This window comes from Larimichthys crocea, chromosome XIII (genome assembly GCF_000972845.2).
Source record: "Larimichthys crocea isolate SSNF chromosome XIII, L_crocea_2.0, whole genome shotgun sequence".
NCBI lineage: Eukaryota > Metazoa > Chordata > Actinopteri > Sciaenidae > Larimichthys > Larimichthys crocea.
In genome coordinates, this window is record NC_040023.1 from 10534888 (window position 1) to 10558782 (window position 23895).

Below are 23895 nucleotides of genomic sequence, written 5' to 3' on the forward strand. Positions count from 1 at the left end.
TTACCATTTTGCTCTTTGGTTCCTGTGGGAGCACGCATTATAGTGGAAACGGTCAGCTGTTGGTTGAGGCCCTGATGGGCAGTTGAAAACCAATCAGCTTGCAGATATATGGGGCTTAAAGCAGAGTCTGTGAGCGCAGCAACCCCTTTGAGGCTGGAGGGCTGCGGCAGGAAGGGGTTGATCTCACAGTGGGGCTCTTGACGGAGCCTTTAGGAGGGTTCAGAGAGCGGTGACAGAGGTGCCAGCCGGTCTGGGGAAAGGGAGGCGATGGGTAAATGCATACACTGTCATGATTATATTCTGTCTGTATCTTTATTATAAATATTATTTAGTTTTTTAATGTTTTAAAATTTAAATCTGTTTATAGGTTTTCTGTGCATGTAGTGTGGAGAGGGCTACAACTGCATCTCATTGTACAACCCTGTATCGTTAAATGACAATGAGCTGAACCTTAAGCCCTTAAATCTGACAGATATCCACACACAGTGAACAGCAGAGAGCGGGCCAACAGCAGCTGCAACTGTTACAGAGACATGCACCGACACTCTCATACATACACAAATAAACATGCGTTACACATCCTGCTCAGCGACAGTTTGTACTCACCGGTGATAAAGTAGACTCTGTCAGGGCTGATGTCAGATGGAGCTGTCTGGGTGTCTGCACTGTGGCTGTGTGGCTCTTTTCTGTGTAAGCAGAGATTTCTCCTGGGTTGTAGCTGCAGTTAAGCCTCCACCTCGACCCGCCTTCTCCTGCACAAACCAGCACTCCAACACTGGACAGCTGCTGTGTAGGCTTCAGACAATACATATAACATATAATAACTAAAAAAAACATGGTTAAAGAAAAGCATAATAGTGCGATCATACGGCCTTTCAAGAATTAAAACCTGACAGAAATAAAACTAAAACCAAAAATTCGTGGTTGACTGCTCCTTTCTGTTTCACTTCACTCTCGGCTCTCTCATGTCAGACTTTAACAAATATTCTGTCATTGTTCAGAACTAATAACCCTTTTGTTCTCTCTCTGTGTATATTTATGTTATATGAAGTTCAGCTGTCTCCGTTTTATCACTGACCTACTCTTTCGCTTTCACTGGGCCACCAGAGGCGCAACGCCTCACAGGGCCGAACTCCATTTAGAAATAAGCCGTAATTTAAAGTAATCTAAGTTAAAGTTGATTATAAAAGAGGTCTATGAAATTAATTTAAAAAATTAATACTTTATAGATCTTGTGCTAAATTCGGCGTACATGCTTCAGGATGAATCAACATTAAACCCTGAAATGTGCCGTTAAGTTGCAGGACGTGTGAGTGTAAATATGTTTTTCTGTAGTTGGATTTCTCTAAAAAAAAAATAATAATCCACTATTATAATATATGTTAATACCAAAGGGGCTTAAATTATCTTTTTTTAAAATGTTGCAATTATGAATTAACATTAAACATTAAACAACATAATTAAAGTGTGTGTTACTTCACTTACACGAGAACACCACAACACGCGGCGCGCGCACACGCACACACACACACACACACACACGCACGCACGTATCCGTGCTGCACTGTGTGCACTCGGTGTATTTGAGATGAGAGTGACAGCCGATATTATTAATATTAATAATCCTCTGTTACCTTTGACGAAGCAGAAGGCTGCGAGCAGGGACAGTCTGTTATCGTGGAGGGTCCGTCATGGTTGTAAAGTCTCTCTGCTGTGGTCTTGCTGTGCTGGAGTTCAGATCGTTGAATTCCCCCTTCAACACTTCGTACTTTCACTTTCAGGTACGAGTCAACTTCACACATTTCCGCTGCCTTTCAAAGTAAACGTCCGTATTAGGTCAACATCACAACATATGACTGGTGTTTTCCAGATGTTTTAAACTGTGTCACATGTTCACAATAGTAATAATATTAAAAATCTTAGTTACCATGTTAATGTTTCTCCCACCTGTCACCCGTACTCCAGTATCTGGTCCAACAATGACAAAAAGTTATTCTTGTTTCTTCTTCATTTTTAGTAATTTTCTGATAACAATAAAAGTTGCTGATACTCATCCTGTATTTATATATATATATATATATATATTATATATATATTATATATATATATATATATATATTATATATATATATCTATATATATATATATATAATTGTACATCCAATGAAACTCTTTCCTCCTGATTCTCTGAGGCTGGTAAATTAAGCCAGTGTTGAGTCAGTCTCCATAATTCCCCATGTTTCACAGCAGAAATAAACATGTTTACCGCTGGTAACAAAAAACAGTTTTGGTCCCTGTAGCTAATTTCCCCGTTCATGACAACTGTACTGAGGGTGAATTTATATACAACTCACCTGTTCACAATATATTAAAGTTGCAGATACAGGGTGGCCACTTTGATTGACAGGTGGGAGTCATTACAGATGGCTTAATAAAACATGCAGGTGTCATTCGGCCCACCTCAGGTCAGCTGATGATCCATGTCTTTGCAGATATTTTAGGTTAGCCAGGAGGAGAAGCAGAACAGCCAACATGGTGACCCTGTTGGTGAGGTCACTCAGGCTCTGTCCATTTATACACTCATTGTGTTTGTTATAGTCAATGAGTGATTTTGAGGGCTGCTACATGCGTATATGGGCTTCAATGATTTCTGTCTGAAAGCACAACTTTATAACTTCATTAACAGATTTTGGTGAAACTGGATCAGGTTTTTTACAGAACATATTTGCTCGTTTTCTCTCTGATGCCCTCCGGCTGCTAAGCTTCTACTCTGTGATTTACCTGATGCACAGACAGCTCTAGCCTAACTAGTGAGACCGGACCAGGTTTAAGCACAGCCTCTGAGACAAACAGGGAATAATGTTTAAAATAATATGATTTATGCACTGCCCTGATGGAAAGATAGCTGCCATGTAGCTAACTGAACTGACTCAAACCTGGATAGAAAATGACCTTGGTAGGCCACCGTATTCTTTGCCAGACTGGCCGCTGCTGGTATTGGTGGTCGTATTCTGGCCCTGTTCTGGTCCTGTATACTGGAAGGCTTTATGTGTCAGCAGTTCAGAGCAGCAGAGCTGACAGCCACAAGTAGCTGCTGTAAACACACAGAGTCATCTGGAGCTATGACAATCACTCCAAGTACATTCACAGCTGTTTGTAAAAGTTTGTGTGGTTCATGTGTTGTGACGTTATCCTTTATAAACACAATCAGGCATCTGCTAACGTCCATACTACGGGTCACACTCTGGTAAGTTGGAGGTGGTTTGTGACGAATGCTGCCACCATATAGGCTACGTCACCTGCCATAGATCAGCCAATAGCGAATGGGAAGAGCGAGGTCACTGTGCATATTTAAAGTGCAATATAATTCACATACTTTGCACTAAACTGTTTTGGATTTGGACCTGAATCTACCAACAACACTGTAAAAAAACCCATATGCATCAGTTTGTATCTGGAAAGTGTTTTGAGGGTTTAGTTTGAATCTGGGTTGTACTTTGAACTGTACAATGAGGTGTTCTCTAGTTTTACACATAGATGGCGCCCTCTGACAGGCAGCAAACATCCAGGATGTGGTCTGGACACGTTCTACTCTCTGTATATGTCCTTTCTTTGCTTCCTCACACTGTTCATCTGCAAAAAATGCCCTGCAACTATCAAACTACAGTTAGTTAGAGCATTCATGCACAACAGGTTTGTGTGCGGCGTCCCTCCTTTAATTCAGAAAAAGGAGATTAGTGAGAAGCGAGTGGACATGTGAGGCTGCAGGAGAAGAATCGAGCCTGTGAGAACAGAGGTCAGATGAGGACAGAGATACAGAAACAATGAACTGTAACTTCCATTCAGGACAAGGTTTATTTTTGGTGCATTTCCTAATATGTTTAAAAAAACTGCACATGCTTTATTTATGACTCCTCAGTCTAACATTGCTGACGTTTAACTGAATGATTATTTTTATGTAGAACATATTTTCATCAACACCCAGGGAATGTGGCACAACAAAGAGGACTAGAAGCTTCGATTCTCTGGCGGTGACAGATGAGATATGATACTGTCTTTCTCTCTGCCATGTGTGCCAAAATTTGCATAATCATGCCAGATCTTAGAAAATGAAACCTAACTGAGTCATCACGTGGTTTCCCAGAAACAGCATGAAGGGATTGTCCTGTTTCTCTCCAGTGGAGGAGCTCTAACACTACATAAGACTTCTGTTGCCTCTTTGTTGATCTGCGTAAGGAGCAGAGCTGCAGTGGGGTTTGGCAGAAACACAAAAGGGAGAGGTTAATCACGTTGCATTCTGGGAAGGTTCGGTGTGTCGCTTCTGCCTGTTTCCGATAATAAATAGTTTTACAAGAGTCCAAAATTAAAACATATCTTCTTTTATTCTTTTATCCTCTATAGTACATTTCCCTTAAAGTAAAGTAAAGTAAAGTAAAGTAAAGTAAAGTAAAGTAAAGTAATCAGGTCTGTGTGTTAGGAAGCAAACGCTGACACATTTTGCCCTGCAGTGACCGACTGCCTGTCAGAGAGAGAAACAACAAGGGAGGACACAAAATGGCGGTGATCTCAGAGTGTTTGGATGGAGTTCATGGTGTGTGCATCATAGAGTAGGAACTCTTCCAGAGCTGTGCTATTTATTTTCATGCAGTGCAAAAAAGTTATACTCTCTTATTAAGAGAAATAATCCTAATTCTTCATTCTTCTGTGAGAAACATTTAGTGATTTTAACACCCCAGATTCCTCGTTCCTCGTGGTTTTGAGTTGAAACTGAAAGCTGTAGAGCTTTAAATATTCAGTGCAACTCATTTTTACTCTCTAACATCAAATCTTCTCAAAAGTTTCACGAATGTTTTGTATTTTTTTCTTTTCATGCAATAGTTTAGTTTTTGTGTACATTATTTAGTGAAAAAGACGAGAGCCATTATTTATCCTCTTTAAAAGATGAATTCTTTAAATCCAGCTGTAAACAAAGAACTCAGGTGTCCATGGTAGTTTAGGTGGTGTATGTATAAGATGGAGAAGAGGTCAGTTAAGCTAATAACAGCAGCAGGTGAAGATCTGTTCAGCTTTCTTTGGATCAGTGTAAAGATGTGATATCAGCTGATAATGAGTTGACTGTGATGGGATCTCACTTTGATTTACTGCGGTCTCTGTCTCTGAGCCTGTAAGACTTCATCTCATTAGACACACAGCTCCTCACCCAGCAGTGCACTGTATGTAAGTATGTGGACAATGGGAGGAGCTCTCTGCAAGAACAAGTAAGGTAAGAACACTGTCAATAAAAATGACACATACTGTATCTGTTCATCTCTGTCATGTTGTTGTTTTCCTTTAGTTATTCTTGCTGCCTCGCTCCCCGAAAGAAAAGAACAATGGTTTCTTCTTAACATTGGTATGTAAATTAACAACACACATTGTTAAAAGCAGCTCCAGAAAAAAATGTTTCTATAGAGTTAGATTGTGCATATTTATACATTCTGTACAGTACAATAAATCTTACTTACTTGAATTAGCATTAGGCTCAGGATCACACATGCAAACACATTTATATATATTATATTTAAATATAGGAGCTGTTTTGACAACCACTCTGCTCTGTTTGGAAACTGGTGACACCAAATCTTGAGAGTTTTTCTTGTTTCACTGACACGACATTAGATGATTTTAGTCGTTTATGTGATAAACTGGATTTTGTTTTCATGTGTTAATAATATATAAAGATAAAGATAGTTGTTTAATCTGTAGCTTTCTTAAATTTTATATTGTAGATCATATTTATTTGTCAGATTTCTTATGCTTACAGCTTGTACAGAAGATGTTTTTATTAATAAATAAAGAGCTTCTGAAACTTTGACCCTAAATACATTTTGTTATTATTGATTTTATTATTTTGAGGAATATTTAAGAGTTGATGTTGATCATGATGTTTTGACAAACTGCTGACATCTCTGTGAAGGTAAAGTCAGTGATAAACTCAGGTAATGATGAGCAGGAAGAGCCTGAAGATGTGACACATGCTGCTTTGTTTTTGTACAAATCATAAATAATACTGTCTCAGATGAAAAAGTGAGGAAGTGAACATAAATGATAGAACTTTTTTTTTAAATAAAGAGCTTCAAGTTCATAAGAGTACAAACTGTGACACAGCAAGAGCTGAATGAAAAACAGCATCAGGTGTTCAAACATCAACAGTGGTGTTACATTTCTCTTGTTCAGGCAGTTTTCAGCGTCCACAGCTCCAAATCACTTCAGAGGCGTTTAGGCTGAAGGACAGAGCTGACCTGATGTAATGTTTGATCTGAAGAAGCTCTCTGACTCTTTCTGCTCTGGTTTCATTTCTTTGCTTCTTGTTTTCATGTCAGAGTCAAACACTGAGGTCAAATCTTGTTTCATGGAAACTCTCCTGTGTTTTATTATATCGTCTGTCCTGATAGTGGGCCTAGTTTGTGCTAAGACCAGTGAGTCAGCCTGGACTGAAACATACTGACACAGAAATAAATAACCTCACTGGATATGAAATGGGATATAAGATGTTCCCCTCCATCTCTTTTAATAACCACATGCTATGACTGCACACACATGTGTTTAAAATAACAGATAATAACAGTTGACAGTGACAAACTGAAGTGCTGCACATCAGCTGCAGGTTTGAACCATTGGAAGGAGCTCCTCACCACATGAACTCAGCATGACATCAATGAAACCACACTTTAACTTGTTATTCTGATCAGGACTGTTTGGAACAATATCAGACTACTGCAGCCACACAAACTCCAGAGTATCTGACCTGTAGCTGACACTGACCACTGACCTCCCACAACATGAATACATGTCTGCACATGACATCACATGAACGTCCAAAACATGAAATAAGATGTGAGCAGCAGAAGGATGAATCCTCCTTTCATATGTGAACAAAGTTCAGACAGCGAGAATAAAGCCCCGCGTGTCTCTCCATCCTCTTACGCAGGATAAAATAAGATCACTTAACTTTCACTTTCGTTCACAACCTCACTGGGTCTATTTTACCAAGATACAAGTTAAATTAAATTCCTATTGGCTCAGACGGATGGTGACGTCACTCGGGATATAAAAACAGCTCCATGACTTCACCTCATTTCACATTTCCAGCTCTGCGGACCGAGCTGGTGTCTGAGCGTCCGTGCCTCTTAATAAAGAAACATATTCACATATATTACAAACATATATTAGTTTGTTGAAGCTGCAGATCTTCAAGATGAAGACCTTCATGTTCCTGGTTCTTCTGGGAACAGGTCTACTCGGTGCGACAGCAGGTGAGTTAACATGATTTTAAGTCTGATGATCGTTAAATAAGAAAATGCTTCGTGTCTTCGTAGACTGGAAATATGAATTTAATGTTCAAAAGTCTTCGATGTTTAACTCCACGATATTTGCAAATGATCAGAAATGTTTAAAAAAGTAACAAACCCACAAACTCAAAGTCTGTAAATCCTGTTTGTGCAACTCACAGAAGAAAATCAGTTTATGAAGCGTCTATTAAACGTGTATCTGTCTTTTCTCTTCTGTTATTTGATCGTTATTTTAATTTATGTGATCAGGATAAACATCGATCTTTGTGCTGAAATGGCAGCAACAATATAAAATAACAGTCTAACACTCCGAGCAATAAAAAAGAGGAATCAACATTTTGTTTCTTGTTCAAAACTTAATTTATATTGAACTTGTCAATTTAGAAATTATATAAATATCCTTATTAGTTATTTTTCATTCATAAGAAATAATGAACATAAGTTTACACTCCATGTAATCTGAATTATTTTAATTAACACACAGCATCACTGACAAACTGCTGAACATGAATATTAAGTTCTGTTGTGTTGTTTATTGTTTGACTTCTATATATTTTCTTAAATAATATAATATTTAAAAACATTTTAATACATTTCTCAGCTCATTTAAATACTCACCTGCTTTAACGTGGTTTGTTCATACTGAGTGTTGTTAGTCTGCTCCGATCACATCACACTGATAGTTACATTAACTGTGTGTACAATAACAGTTTGTTGATATATCTGCAGATATGAGCTTATTACAGATGTGTTGGTGTGTGTGTATATGTCAGCTGTATATGTCAGGAACAAGAAACTGAAGCACAGAAAAGACAAATCCAGAATAAACTTTAAGAATCAGGAATAAAAATGGATAAACATCAGTTCATGGTGGAACTAAACAAAGAACATTAATTAGAGTTAATAAATAAAAAAAAATCTGCTTTTAATCAAGTATACAGTATAAGTGATACTAATGTGGAGATAAACATTTTACTTCAGAGAACTTTCTTGAGCATAGAGCTGTGACTTTTTACTGCCATTTTTTTATAAAATCTATAAGATTAGGTTTTACACAAAATGTTTATCAAAGATATTGAGAGTTGCATTTTAATAGAATTATTAGATTTACGTAAATAAAAAAACATATAAAGGAGTTACACGAGGGAACTGAGTCAGATATTTATTTTTTTGTTAGTTGTATTCAGAAAAACACTTCCCTTACCTTATACCTTAAAAATGACAACAGCAATAGAAAGGAGCGAAACACTTTGAAACTGTATAAAAGAAGAGCTGCAAGTTTCTTCAACAAAGAGTAAAACTTTTAACTCAAAACCTCAGGAAGAAGAAGCATAAGTTGAAAGATAAGTTGGTAGAAACCATAAGAGAAGTAATATAATCAAATACAATGTTTCCTCTTTTTATTCATGTTTATACACATCAGGTTAATTGTGGTTTAATTTTCACAGTGATATGTTTGGTAGAGTGAATGGCTGTTTGTCTCTATGTGCCCTGATAAACTGGCTACTTGTCCAGGGTGTCAGCTGGGATAGGCTCCAACCCCACTGTGACCCTGATGAGGATAAGATACAGATGGATGTTTGGAAAAGAGATTGAGCTATAAAGTTTTAGGAATATACACTTTATCTATCAAGAATAATCACTTTGTCACAATCATTTCATGAGAGGTGAAAATATTTTATTCCAACTTTATCGGCAGCAGTGTATATCATTCAAAGGGTTGGGGCTTTAAAAATCCAGATTAAACTTAAAGAATGAAGAATAAAAATCAATAAACATCTTCAAATGTTTGAATTTAACAAAGGATATTAATAAATAATTATTAAACATATGTATGAATCAATAATTTAAATTGAGTATGCAGTTTATGTGATACTAATATGAACTTAGTGGAAATTACAAGAGATAACAATATTACTTAAGAAAACTTTCTTAACTACAGAACTGTGTCTGTTAACTTTTTACACTGATTTTCATAAAATCCATAAGATTTGTTTTTACACAAATTGTTTATCAAATATATTGAGAGTTACACTTTAATATAATTTTTAGATTAACATAAATAAATAAAGATATAAGTGAGTTACACGAGGGAACTGAGTCAGATTTATTTATTTCTTGTTGGTTGTAAATAAATAAATAATATAAATATTTGAAATGTTCAAGCCCTCTGACAACAACATCAACAAAAAATAAATCAGTGATTTTCTGAATATATAAAATGATAATTTATAGTATGAAATAGAAACCATAAGTAATATAATCAGATAAAAAGGTTTGAATCTGTTTAATACATCAAATAAAATTAGAGTCACGTGCAGCGTATATATTTTGTTCAGAGGTTTGTGACTTCACATTTCAAACTAACAGTCATGAGGAGTGTGAGCGACTGATGAAGAGTCCAACAATAAATGAATAAATAATCCACTAACTGGAAACTAAACTGAAGTTTCACTTCACACTGACAGCACGAGAACAAATAATGTTTGTTTCTACAAACTGTTTTCTATCAGTGAAGTCAGGTACATCACTGCAGGAAGTAAATATTGAACTCTTTTAATATTTTATCACAGAATAAATCAATTCAGAAATATGAAAGAGTTTAAGAAGCAAAATCTATAAATGTATGTTTGTGTTTGTTTTAGAGATTATCAGGATGTTTTGAATGTACTGTAGTTCTTTTTGAGTCTGTGTGCAGGAAAATAACTTTGTTCAGTGATTTATAAAAGTGTCAAATAAAAACTGACATGATGACTTTAACTTTTTCTTACAGTCACTCACTCTATGAAGTATTTCTTCACTGGATCCTCTGGAGTCTCAAACTTCCCAGAGTTTGTTGCTGTTGGGTTGGTTGATGAGGAGGAGATGGTTTACTATGACAGTAAGACCCAGAAAGTTGAACTCAAACAGGACTGGATGAACAAAGTCACAGCAGATGATCCACAGTACCTGGACAGGAGCACTGTGAGGTTTCTGGGTGACCAGCAGATCTTCAATTCCAGCATTGTCACTTTAAAGAATCGCTTCAACCAAACTGGAGGTTTGTTTATTTTTCACTGTTTACAAATAAAATATTATTTACATTTTCATTTTCATAGAGAATCAGTCATCAAATGTTAGCACTTGTAGACACAAATTTATAGATAGGTATATATACAGAAACTCAATTGACAATCAAATAATCATTTAAGTCTTGTATTATCAGTTTATCAAGTATGATATATTATATGTTGTTATAAATAGATTACTGTGACAAAAGAAACAATCTGAAGATTTCAGCTTCGCCTCTGAGAACTTGTGATGGATATTTTCACTATTTATTGACGTTTTACAGCTCAGACGATTTATTGATTAATAGAAAAATGTTATTACACAATCAATAATGACAAGAATAATTAGTCTGAGCCTGAAATATGTAGCAGAATACAGATTAGATTATATTCAGCTCACTGTCCTGATACACAGTCTGTCCATCCCATCTGTTACGACCATATCTCAGGGTATGAAAGCAGTAACATGAAATTAAATTTTAAGGTTAATAAACAAAAGTATTTTATTAAATGAAACTTCAAATTGTTTTTAACTAAAGGAGGTGAGGCAAAAGGGAACAAAGGGCGAGCGAGTGCTGTTAAAAGAACAAACAAATATAACAAAAGGAGGAGGATAACTCTAACAGAGCCTATAATACTCTAACTAGAAAACCAAAACGAGAAAGAAAAACCTCACTAGCTAAGTCTAACACTAAATAACAAAATACACATCCAAAACAGCACCCCTGTAACACATCATATAGAAGAAGACATTTGAAGATTTCACCTTTGGCTCTGAGAACTTGTGATGGACATTTTTCACAATTTTCTGACTTTTTTAAAGGAAGTAAATGTTTAATGGATTAATCACAAATAATTGATAATGAAGAGAATCATTACATACAGTAGAAGTACAGATTAGATTAGATTAACTCTGCTGTACTGACACAGTGTGTCGGTCCATCCCATCAGCAGCATCAAGCCAACATCTGCAGGTGGAAACAGCTGTTGGTTGTATTGAATGATTGACTGATGGATGGACCAATCAGGACACAGACTGCCTCCCAGTCTCCCATAATGGTCCTGATGGTTTCTGCCTCATTCTGACCAGTTGTAGTAACACACTGGTGAACAGCACACACTGTCCTGGCTGAGCAGGTGGAGTCTAGTGACTGATCCTGGACTGAACTCTCCTTCAGTGGAAGCTTCTAGAGCAGCTTCAGGACAGTTTCTCACAGGGAGAGGATATTGTTGGACTGATCCACTGATCTCAGTGTAATGTTCAGTCCACGATCAGGTTTAATCTGTGTCTGCTAGTCAGGACTCCACCTCTGTGTGTGTTCCTGCAGCTCACATGAAGCCACACCACCTTCAACAGTGGAGATAAACTGCTGGTCTCAGTGGAGTCAGTGTGTCTCTGTGCTAACAGACAAAACAGAGGACATGAACTGTGTTAGGATCTCACTCAGTTTCCCAGCAGTCTCTGCTTCTCTGTCTCTCTCTAAGACGTCCACACTGTCCTGATGATGATTGGCTGTGAGTGGCTTCCATCCAGCCAATCACAGCAGGAGGTGTAGATCCTCTGATTTGGTGTCTGTGGATCAGTGTGTCTCTGTGGTGAAGATGTGATATCAACTGATGAGAGATGACTGTGCTGTGACCTCACTCTGTTTACTGGAGTCTCTGTCTCTGTCTCTCTCAGGTGTCCACATTTTCCAGTTCATGTACGGCTGTGAGTGGGATGATGAGACTGGTAAGGTCACTGGTTTTTGGCAGTATGGTTATGATGGAGAAGACTTCGTATCATTTGATTTGAAGACAGAGACATGGATCGCTCCAAAACAACAGGCTGTCATCACCAAAAACAAGTGGGATCAGAACAAAGCTCTGATAGCAAAGGAAAAAAACTACATCACCCAGCTTTGTCCTGAGTGGGTGAAGAAGTGAAATTACTGCTGGTTTTCTTAAAATGCGGTGCAGGACTGTAAATGGGACGCAGGCTGCTTCTGCTGGGTCACATGTGAGAGGAGCAGCAGTATGTTTTTGAACCGGGTGACAGGACGACACGGTGAACGTCTCCATTCAGTCAGAGGTTTCAAAAGTTTAACAGCACGACTCTGCTGCACTGACACAGTGTGTCCATCCCATAACTACATACATAAAAGTAGAAAGTACAGATTGTTAAGTTAACTCTGTACTGACACAGTGTGTCCTCCCATAAACATACATATACAGTAGAACTACAGATTAGATTAGATTAAACTCGTACTGACACAGTGTGTCCATCCCATAACCTACATATACAGTTGAACTACAGATTAGATTAGATTAACTCTGCACTGACACAGTGTGTCTCCCACTAACATACATATACAGTAGACAGTGTTTCCCTGACATTTCATCAGCAGGTGCTGCTGTGTCCGTGTCCATGACGATGCGACGTCGACCCGTATTCATGCGAGTGAGGCTTTTTACAGTTTTGACATTTTATCTATGAAAATATATTTTAAAAATTTAATGTCGCCACACAGAATTTAGCCCACAGCTTTTATTTATTGACAAGTCAGAAACACTTGATGACTCAGCCTATCCAGCTGCGCGTTTGATTTTTTCTGTCTCCAGAGCTCTTCTGTAGTGGAGCTCCAGCAGTGCGGCATTGTGTCTCCCCTGTGTCTGTTCTCAGGTCAGTCTGAGAGAAACACAACAAATACAAACAGGACTGTGGAGATCGAGGCTGAGGCAACCACTCAGTTCATAATGAACTTTATATTATTATTATATTAATGATTTGTGAAATTTCAGCAGCCACTGATGAATACAGAGGAAACACTGGCAGAACTACAGACTAGATCAGATAAACTCCACCTGACCACACTGTGTTGACATAATAAATATATATGTGCTGAAGTGTTGTCAACAGAAAATTCATGATATCAAATCTGATAATCAGATTTTCATATGGTCATAACTTAAATACTGTTCAGTGTCTGTCAGACAAGAAAAGAAACAATCTGAGATTTCAATCGCCTCTGAGAACTTGTGATGGACATTTTCCACTATTTATTGCCGTTTTACAGCTCAGCGGTTTTTGTTAATAGAAAAATGTTATTACAATCAATAATGACAAGAATAATTAGTCTGAGCCTGAAATAGTAGCAGATACAGAGTAGATTATATGTCAGCTCACTGTCCTGATACACAGTCTGTCCCCATCCTATCACAGTAACATAAATAAATGAAGATATAAGTGAGTTACACGAGGGAACTGAGTTAGATTTTTTTATTTCTTATGACATATAAAAAAAAAATAATAATACAAATATTTGAAATGTTCAAGCCCTCTGACAACAACATCAACAAAAATCAATGAATTTCTAAAATGATAATTTATAGTATGAAATAGAAACCATAAGTAATATAATCAGATAAAAAGGTTTGAATCTGTTTAATATATCAAATAAAATTACTTGCAGCATACGTGCAGCGTATATATTTAGTTCCGAGGTTTGTGACTTCACATTTCAAACTAACAGTCATGAGGAGTGTGAGCGACTGATGAAGAGTCCAACAATAAATGAATAAATAATCCACTAACTGGAAACTAAACTGAAGTTTCACTTCACACTGACAGCACGAGAACAAATAATGTTTGTTTCTACAAACAGTTTTCTATCAGTGAAGTCAGGTACATCACTGCAGGAAGTAAATATTGAACTCTGTTAATATTTTATCACAGAATAAATCAATTCAGAAATATTAAAGAGTTTAAGAAGCAAAATCTATAAATGTATGTTTGTGTTTGTTTTAGAGATTATCAGGATGCTTTGAATGTACTGTAGTTCTTTTTGAGTCTGTGTGCAGGAAAATAACTTTGTTCAGTGATTTATAAAAGTGTCAAATAAAAACTGACATGATGACTTTAACTTTTTCTTACAGTCACTCACTCTATGAAGTATTTCTACACTGGATCCTCTGGAGTCTCAAACTTCCCAGAGTTTGTAATTGCTGGGATGGTTGATGAGGAGCAGATGATTTACTATGACAGTAACACGAAGAAAGTTGAACCCAAACAGGACTGGATGAACAAAGTCACAGAAGATAATCCACAGTACCTGGAGCAGCAGAGTCAGATAGCTTTGGGTCACCAGCAGACCTTCAAAGGCAACATTGACATTGCAAAGAATCGCTTCAACCAAACTGGAGGTTTGTTTATTTTTCACTGTTTACTGTAAACATGTTACCACACACACACACACATACACACACACACACACACCTTTCATCATCAGGTGTTTCAAGTTTCAAGTTTCAAGTTTCAAGTTTTTATTGTCAGAACTGCAAATGTACAAGACATACACAGAATTGAAATTACGTTTCTCTCTGTCCAAACGTAAAGATGTAAACATATATATAAAATAAAATAAAATAAAATAGAATAGAAGAAATAAATATGAAATAAATATAATAATAAAATAAAGATAAAATATAGACAATATATACAAGCAGAGTATTTTTGAGTCTGTAAAGTGGCTGGTGCCCTTTTGGGGGGGGGGGGGGGGGGGGGGTCACAGTGTCCAGAGTTGTGGGGGCAGCGGGCGGAGAAGAAAAGGGGGGGCATACTGGGAGGGAGTTCAGCATCCTGATGCCTGGGCATGAAGCTGTCTCTCCAGTCGCTGGTTCTCGCCCGGAGGCTCCCTCATTCTCCTCCCGGAAGGCAGGAGGCTGAAGAAGTGGTGGTTGGGGTGGGGTGGGGTCGCCACATGCTGATTGCTTTGCGGGCCAGGCGTGTGCTGTAATGTCCTGGAGGGAGGGGGGGGGGCACCATGATTCTCTCAGCTGGCCTCACTATGCGCTGCAGGGTCTTCTTGCAGATCAAGTGCGGCTGCCGTACCACACAGTGAGTGCAGCTGGTCAGGATGCTCTCGGTGGTTCCACGGTAGAAAGTCTGTAGGATGGGGACTGGACTCTGGCTCTTCTCAGCCTCGGAGGAAATAGAGGCGCTGCTGGGCTTTCTGGTCAGTGATGCGGTGTTGCTGCTCCAGAGAAGGTCCTCAGTGATAGCACACCAGGAACCTGGTGCTGCTCACTCTCTCCATGGCCAGCACCATTGATGGTTAGTGGGTGGTGCTGGGTGGGGCTCTCGGAAGTCGCAACAATCTCCTTCGTCTCTCCACATTCAGAGAGAGATTGTTGTCTCTGCACCACTTGGCCAGTCGGCTCACCTCAGCACGGTAATGTTGACTCATCGTTTTGTTGATGAGCCCCACCACAGCGTGTCGTCCGCAAACTTGACGAAGAGGTTTGTGTTGTGTGTTGGTGAGCAGTCTTGGGTCGCAGGGGTGAACAGTAAGGGGCTGAGCACGCATCCTTGGGGCGCCCCTGTGTGTTGTTATTCTGGTGGATTAAACTGTCTGATGGAGGCTTTTCTTGTCTGAATCACAGTCAGACTCAGCAGAAACATTACAGAGGCTGAGACCACTGGATGCTGCTGTACTGCACTGATACAGTGTTTCTGTCCATCCCATAATAACCAGCAGAGATTATGAACATTTATCTCCACTAGATTAGATCAGAACAACTCTACTGAACTGCCCACAGTGAGCTGGTCTGTAATAACTGGACTGCAGGAACCAGTTTATCACAACAGATTTACAACACACAGCTGATAGAGGAACATTACTGCCTGGTTTCTTAAACTGCGGTGCAGGACTGTAAATGGGACGCAGGCTGCTTCTGCTGGGTCCACATGTGAGAGGAGCAGCAGTATGTTTTAATGAACCGGGCTGACAGGACGACACGGTGAACGTCTCATTCAGATCAGAGGTTTCAAAAGTTTAACAGCACGACTCTGCTGCACTGACACAGTGTGTCCATCCCATAACATACATATACAGTAGAAGTACAGATTAGATTAGATTAACTCTGTACTGACACAGTGTGTCCATCCCATAACATACATATACAGTAGAACTACAGATTAGATTAGATTAACTCTGTACTGACACAGTGTGTCCATCCATAACATACATATACAGTAGAACTACAGATTAGATTAGATTAACTCTGTACTGACACAGTGTGTCGGCCCATAACATACATATACAGTAGACAGTGTTTCCCCTGACATTTCTCAGCAGGTGCTGCTGTGTCCGTGTCCATGACGATGCGACGTCGACCTGTATTCATGCGAGTGAGAAGCTTTTACAGCTTTTGACATTTATCTCTAGAAAATATATTTTAAAAATTTAATGTCGCCACACAGAAATTTAGCCACAGCTTTTATTTATTGACAAGTCAGAACACTTGATGACACAGCCTCCATCCAGCCTGCAGCATTTGATTTTTCTGTCTCCAGAGCTCTTCTGTAGTGGAGCTCAGCAGTGAGGCCATTGATGCTCTCCCTGTAGTCTGTTCTCAGGTCAGTCTGAGAGAAACACAACAAATACAAACAGGACTGTGGAGATCATGAGGCTGAGGCAACCACTCAGTTCATAATGAACTTTATATTATTATTATATTAATGATGTTGTGAAATTTCAGCAGCCACTGAATGAACACAGAGGAAACACTGGCAGAACTACAGACTAGATCAGATTAACTCCACCTGACCACACTGTGTTCATGACATAATAAACATATATAGTGCTGAAGTGTTGATCAACAGAAAATTCATTGATACAAATCAGATAATCAGATATTCATATGGTCATAAATTAAATACTGTTCAGTGTCTGTCAGACAAAAGAAACAATCTGAAGATTTCAGCTTCGCCTCTGAGAACTTGTGATGGACATTTTCACTATTTATTGACGTTTTACAGCTCAGACGATTTATTGATTAATAGAAAAATGTTATTACACAATCAATACTGACAAGAATAATTAGTCTGAGCCTGAAATATGTAGCAGAATACAGATTAGATTATATTCAGCTCACTGTCCTGATACACAGTCTGTCCATCCCATCATAGAGAAGAAGACATTTGAAGATTTCACCTTTGGCTCTGGGAACTTGTGATGGACATTTTTCACAATTTTCTGACTTTTTTAAAGGAAGTAAATGTTTAATGGATTAATCACAGAATAATTGATAATGAAGAGAATCATTACATACAGTAGAAGTACAGATTAGATTAGATTAACTCTGCTGTACTGACACAGTGTGTCGGTCCATCCCATCAGCAGCATCAAGCCAACATCTGCAGGTGGAAACAGCTGTTGGTTGTATTGAATGATTGACTGATGGATGGACCAATCAGGACACAGACTGCCTCCCAGTCTCCCATAATGGTCCTGATGGTTTCTGCCTCATTCTGACCAGTTGTAGTAACACACTGGTGAACAGCACACCCTGTCCTGGCTGAGCAGGTGGAGTCTAGTGACTGATCCTGGACTAAACTCTCCTTCAGTGGAAGCTTCTAGAGCAGCTTCAGGACAGTTTCTCACAGGGAGAGGATATTGTTGGACTGATCCACTGATCTCAGTGTAATGTTCAGTCCACGATCAGGTTTAATCTGTGTCTGCTAGTCAGGACTCCACCTCTGTGTGTGTTCCTGCAGCTCACATGAAGCCACACCACCTTCAACAGTGGAGATAAACTGCTGGTCTCAGTGGAGTCAGTGTGTCTCTGTGCTAACAGACAAAACAGAGGACATGAACTGTGTTAGGATCTCACTCAGTTTCCCAGCAGTCTCTGCTTCTCTGTCTCTCTCTAAGACGTCCACACTGTCCTGATGATGATTGGCTGTGAGTGGCTTCCATCCAGCCAATCACAGCAGGAGGTGTAGATCCTCTGATTTGGTGTCTGTGGATCAGTGTGTCTCTGTGGTGAAGATGTGATATCAACTGATGAGAGATGACTGTGCTGTGACCTCACTCTGTTTACTGGAGTCTCTGTCTCTGTCTCTCTCAGGTGTCCACATTTTCCAGTTAATGTACGGCTGTGAGTGGGATGATGAGACTGGTAAGGTCACTGGTTTTTGGCAGTATGGTTATGATGGAGAAGACTTCGTATCATTTGATTTGAAGACAGAGACATGGATCGCTCCAAAACAACAGGCTGTCATCACCAAAAACAAGTGGGATCAGAACAAAGCTCTGATAGCAAAGGAAAAAAACTACATCACCCAGCTTTGTCCTGAGTGGGTGAAGAAGTACGTGAACTACGGGAGGAGCTCTCTGATGAGAACAGGTAGGATCACATGACCTGATGTAGTTTAATGGACACAACAATCTTCATATTTCTCTTCTGCTTCTAACCAACAGTAACATTACAACAAATGTCACCAACATACAGAGACTCACTTCATCTCAGGTTACACACATTTCTCTTTCTCTCATGTTCTCTCTCACCTCTCTTCATCTCTCTGCCTCCCCCATTTTCTCTCTCACTTTCTCTCTCACACTCATTGATTCATTTTCTGCTGCATTTCATTTCTCTCTGTCTCTTACTGTCTGTCTCACACTCACTGTCCTCCTTTTCTCATCAGCCTCACCTCTCTTCATCTGTCCCTTCTTTCCTCAGTTACATTTCACTGAGGTTTATTTGCATTGTATACATGTATATAGCTTATGTGTTACTAAAACATTTCATATTAAAACAGGAGTGATAATATTAATCTAGTACATTCAATAATAATATATAACCTATAATCTGTCTTCCTCTCTGTCTGCAGAGCTTCCCTCAGTGTCTCTCCTCCAGAAGACTTCCTCCTCTCCAGTCACCTGCCATGCTACAGGTTTCTACCCTGACAGAGCCTCACTCGTCTGGAAAAAAGATGGAGTGGAACTTCATGAGAACGTGGACCACGGAGAGATCGTCCCCAACCATGATGGAACCTTCCAGATGAGCATTGACCTGAAACCAGACGCATCTGAAGACTGGAGCAAGTACGACTGTGTGTTTCAGCTCGCTGGTGTGAAGAAAGACATCGTCACCAGACTGGACAAAAAGGCGATCCTGACCAACGAACGTAAGACTGGAATCAGGACACATTTATTTTACTGGAACAGTCCTGCTTTAATGTATTTTTATGTGTTGGGAAGTTTTGTGTCTTGATATTGTTTTGTTGTCAGTTTCTTTCATCTGGTATTTTATCATTTCAAGGTTTTTTTTTCAAATATTAAACAAGTGTTCATGTCCCCCTGTGGACCTGACAGGGGTATCAGCAAATCCCTAAAAATTGACCTGACTACTAGTCAGTTTTAGAAGACGAACAGAATTAGTTGATTAATACACATCTATTAGTAAAATCAGTCATATATATAAATAAATAATAAAGTATGCTGCCAGTCAAAAGGAGTGATGATTGTCAGAAGCTCTCATTGTACCAGAAGCCATATGGGACAGAAACCAACACAGACAAACAGCTAAACAAAGACAACAAGGCTAGAAAAGAATAAAGAAGCACAGACACAGTAATTATGTAAAGACAAGCAGAGATAAATATTTCAATGAACAGCAGCAGACAAACAAACAGATAGTGTCTGTATACAGGATTGTGGATGTTTTTCTCCTCTAACCTGCTTCATCTGTGCAGGTTGTGACTGTTTCTGTTGTTTTCTCCTCCACAGAGAATCTCATGATGATCATCATCATTGTTGCAGTGGCTGTTCTCGCTCTCGCCATTGCCGGGATTGGATTCTTCATTTATAAACAGAAGAAAGGTGAGAGACCAAAACAGAAATATATAGTTTATTTTTTTCTGAATTTTGATTTTCAGCTTTGAGTTGATGCTTTTGTTCAGATTTTAATTCCCAGCACGACAAAAATCAGTTTCAAACTACAGAAAGTGCTGTAAGGCTCAGAGCCACAGTGTCATGACTATAACATGATGAGGAAGGACAAGAAATAATGAAAGATGGAAACAAACAGTAGATTCATTTAGTAACTGGAGGAGCTCATCACTGCAAAGAAGGTGACAGTCTGACTTATTGAACTATAACAACATCAATCATTTGTCTTTTCTTTTTATTTCAGCCAAACGCCCTCCATCTCGTGAGTACAACTTTATTATTCTGTACCTGAATCTACTCTGTACATTAAAAAGACTTTCTGGATTTTGCTGTTTGTGAACTCAGTATCAGTTCAGAGCAGGATGTGGACTAACAATGTGTTTCTGACCTTACAGCTGTCAGCAACCCTGAGGTCATGGAGGAACTGAATCCAAAAGCCTAAATGACAAACAACCATCCTGAACACAGTGAGTTGCTTCATAAAATACATAAATTAGTCACAACTGTTGTTGTCTTAAACTGTCTGTAAAATAACCTGAAGAACTGTTTTATATGAATTTATAAGTGAGATTATTAAGAGAAAGGCACAGATGCTTTCAGAAACCTTCACATCAGCAGGTCAGATAAAGTCTAATATTGAAAAATATTAACTTTTAGAAAAACATCAATTTATTAAAATGGTGTTGAACCAGTTTAAAACAAGCGTCTGCACTTAAGAGGCAGAGTCAGTAAATATTTGTTTTATTTCCTCTTAAATGTGGCTTTGTGGAATTTAACTCTACAGTCATTTTTGTTTCATCATGTTTGTTTTGTCTCTTTAGGTTCATGAATAAATTCTGCACTGGAAAAAGGAGCGGTGCCACCACATTCTCTGTAAACTGGGAGTTCATTGGTTATTCATCATCATATCATGAACTGATAGAATCAGGGTTGTGGATCTAGTAATAGATGCTGATTGATTGGAGCACAAAGAAAACTAATCTGGAAAATAAGTTGACAAATATTTTATAAACATTATCAAACATAAACGGTGACAAATTTCCTGATGATCAAATGTTTGCTTAAATGTGCATAAATCAAATGAGGATTCATATTTTCTGAAATGAAAACATCACAGTGCTTCATACAAACATAATTGATGTTAAATTTGTGCATTCATCTAAAAATATTAAACATAGTTACAGTTCAATCATCTGGTGTTGGGGTTTTCGGGTAAAATCAGTATTGGTAATACAGATGTAAATATACATATGTTGACACACACACATGCACACACATGCACACACACATCCACATAAGTGCATTCACATTTTTCACATATATAGTATAGTATACATAGTGTCTGGCAGTTTGATGATATATACTTTGAGATAACAGATATTTGACAAGCTGTAGAGAGTTTTTGACACTTTCTGCTGAGAAAATGATTCTTTGTTTCTCTGGTTGTATCAGATCACTGGAGGAGAAACTGTAAATCAGTCAGCAGCATCCAAACACATGACACATAAATGGGACATGCTAAATTGCCTGTACATGTGTGAACTGTACTCCAATGCTAAATTTATTCTCCAGTTGTGTAAATAGTTTGCTTGTATATTTCTTTAAAAGTGCAAAGATTCTGTTTTGATTATAACCTGAAGGGAAAATTAATTTATGTCTTTGAGGTTTTTCTGAATTAATCAAGAGTGTGTTTTTATAATATCTCTATTTTAATTTGTGTTGAAACATATTTTAGCTGAGATAATAATGGCTGTGGGATGTTTTAAGTTTGTCATCACACTCATAGAAATCTTCTTGAAAATATTTCATGCTGGTATGTCAGGACAAAGACGTTTTTCTTTTTTAGATTTGTAACCACAAACAAATTAAACAGCAAAGCTTCAAATCACTTCTCTTGTTGGGTCAAACAGATGAAGTCACTCTGCTTTTTCATTCCTTTTGTACTGGTTTGATTTCAATAAAGTACCCAATGTTCCAACTTTCTGTCTTTTTGTGGTTCCACTTATGTGCTTACACATCTGTGACTGTAGCTACCATTATGTGAATATTACCTTAGTCGTCTCTGTTGTCACAGAGATTGAATTAATGCAGCTTTATCCTGTAGATGCTAAACTGAAGTGTGTGTAGAACATAATATAAAATGAAATAACTGAAACTGATTTTTTCACATGACAAGAAAATTATGTTTGAGACCTTTTTGTCAAACGCTTTCTCTCTAATATGATTGCTGCTATCTGTTTAGGTCTGAAAATATTCTATTTCTTTCATCAGGAACATTTAGGCCAATTAATGAAAAATAGAGAGGAAAAAAACAGTTACGTAAAAACTTTTTTACGTGTGTGTGTTTTATATATCTCTGTATGAGAGATTCACTCAGTTCTTCATGTTGCACATATCCAGACTCAGTGGTGAGTTGGTATTCCCCTAAAAAACCTGTTGCACTGAAATCTGCCTGGCAACTGCTGACGTAACAGCTGTGAAGAAATATTCCAGTTCTGTGGCTCCTCAACTACTTTTTTTTTAACTACTGGTTATACTGACATAATGTATATAAATACAGTTAAAGAGATGCACTCACATACTATCATGTAGTTCTTTATTTAGCATGTGACAATATTTTGTGTGTATTTTTAAGTCACATGGACCAAAAACATTCTTAAAATTTTAAGTAATATTTAACTGTGAGCCTTCTGTGACATTCAAAGTTTAACATCACTGTGACAAAACAAACTGATCTAAACTGACCTAATTAAATTAAGTTGATTAACATACTTCATGGTGAAGACCAATAAATATTTCATGGGCAAAACCTGTGTGGCTGAGTTCTGCATGGAAACAGATGATGTCACAGCTGTTATCGCTGTAGTACTTTATTCTTTATGTGACAGAAAGTATTGCATTACTAACCTTTATGATATTTTAAACAAGAATTTATTTAATAATAGTGATCATAGTGATTTACATAAAGCAATAAACCCATTTTTATTCAGTATTGATATAGTTATGTTAGTAAGAAGACTGTCACACCGGATGTCAGTAATCTTGGATAGCTTTAGAAACGTCACCTAACAGGTTAGATCTGGAGGTTTGGCACATCCTGTATGTTTGTGGTCACATTTCAGAACACACAACAAGAAAAACTGATTTTATAACACTGGATGATGCAACTGAAATGTTCCAGTAACACTTTATAATGCAGCCCATGATTTACAGTCATCCTACTGGTACTTAAACATTGGTACAGTGAACATAATAAGAGAATTCTGAATAAAGGACTAACAATTCAGACTTTTAAAGGACAGGAGAAATAATTAAATGTTGGGTACCTGCAGGTTCAACTGGGATAATAGTGTTGTTATCAAAATAATGCATGACTGCCACGAGCAAAGAACATTTGTTTTTATTGTTCTGTAGTCCACAGGCCATAAACTAGTCAGCTAAATTACTGATGCAGTGAGATAACCTGTGAGTCCTCGATAAGTAAATTGCGGTAATTTATAAATGACTGACAAATCCCATTTGAGTTTCTTACCCTGAACCTACACTGCTTACTTGAATTACACATTTACAGAATATCTGTTTGGAATATCAGAATATCTGTTAACACAATAATTTGGTTTCCCACATAGTTACTCAGTATTTACAAAAGTATGCAATTATTAATCCCCTGTTCCCTGTAGTCTTTATTCATGGTACCTATTTTAAGTACCAGTAGGAACAATTTAATATTTTATGCACCTGCTTCAGTCAAACTACATTGTGAATCATGGGCTGTATTATACAGTGTTACCTATGTTTCAA

The 23895-nt window shown here is 37.9% G+C and overlaps 1 protein-coding gene and 1 long non-coding RNA gene across 3 annotated transcripts; one reads left to right on the top strand and one right to left on the bottom strand.

Moving 5' to 3' along the window:
* Positions 1–695: 695 nt before the first annotated feature.
* LOC113747316 (uncharacterized) lies at positions 696–1683 on the bottom strand. Its single transcript, XR_003463555.1, has 2 exons — positions 1635–1683; positions 696–795 (listed from the first exon to the last, which is right to left on the bottom strand). It is a non-coding gene; the product is annotated as an uncharacterized LOC113747316 (long non-coding RNA).
* Positions 1684–7108: 5425 nt separating this feature from the next.
* On the top strand, positions 7109–22077 carry LOC104933397 (H-2 class I histocompatibility antigen, Q9 alpha chain). 2 transcript variants are annotated; one of them, XM_027286670.1, is made up of 8 exons: positions 7109–7295; positions 14297–14563; positions 18272–18550; positions 19035–19331; positions 19933–20025; positions 20339–20356; positions 20490–20561; positions 20916–22077. In XM_027286670.1, exons 1-7 carry the CDS (start codon positions 7238–7240, stop codon positions 20534–20536), a joined length of 1059 nt encoding a protein of 352 aa, XP_027142471.1. In that variant the 5' UTR covers positions 7109–7237; the 3' UTR covers positions 20537–20561; positions 20916–22077. The 2 variants fall into 2 exon arrangements, with proteins under 2 accessions (XP_027142471.1, XP_027142470.1); XM_027286669.1 differs by lacking the exon at positions 14297–14563 and adding an exon at positions 10105–10371 and having other exon boundaries at positions 20916–20938.
* The last annotated feature ends 1818 nt before the right edge of the window (positions 22078–23895 follow it).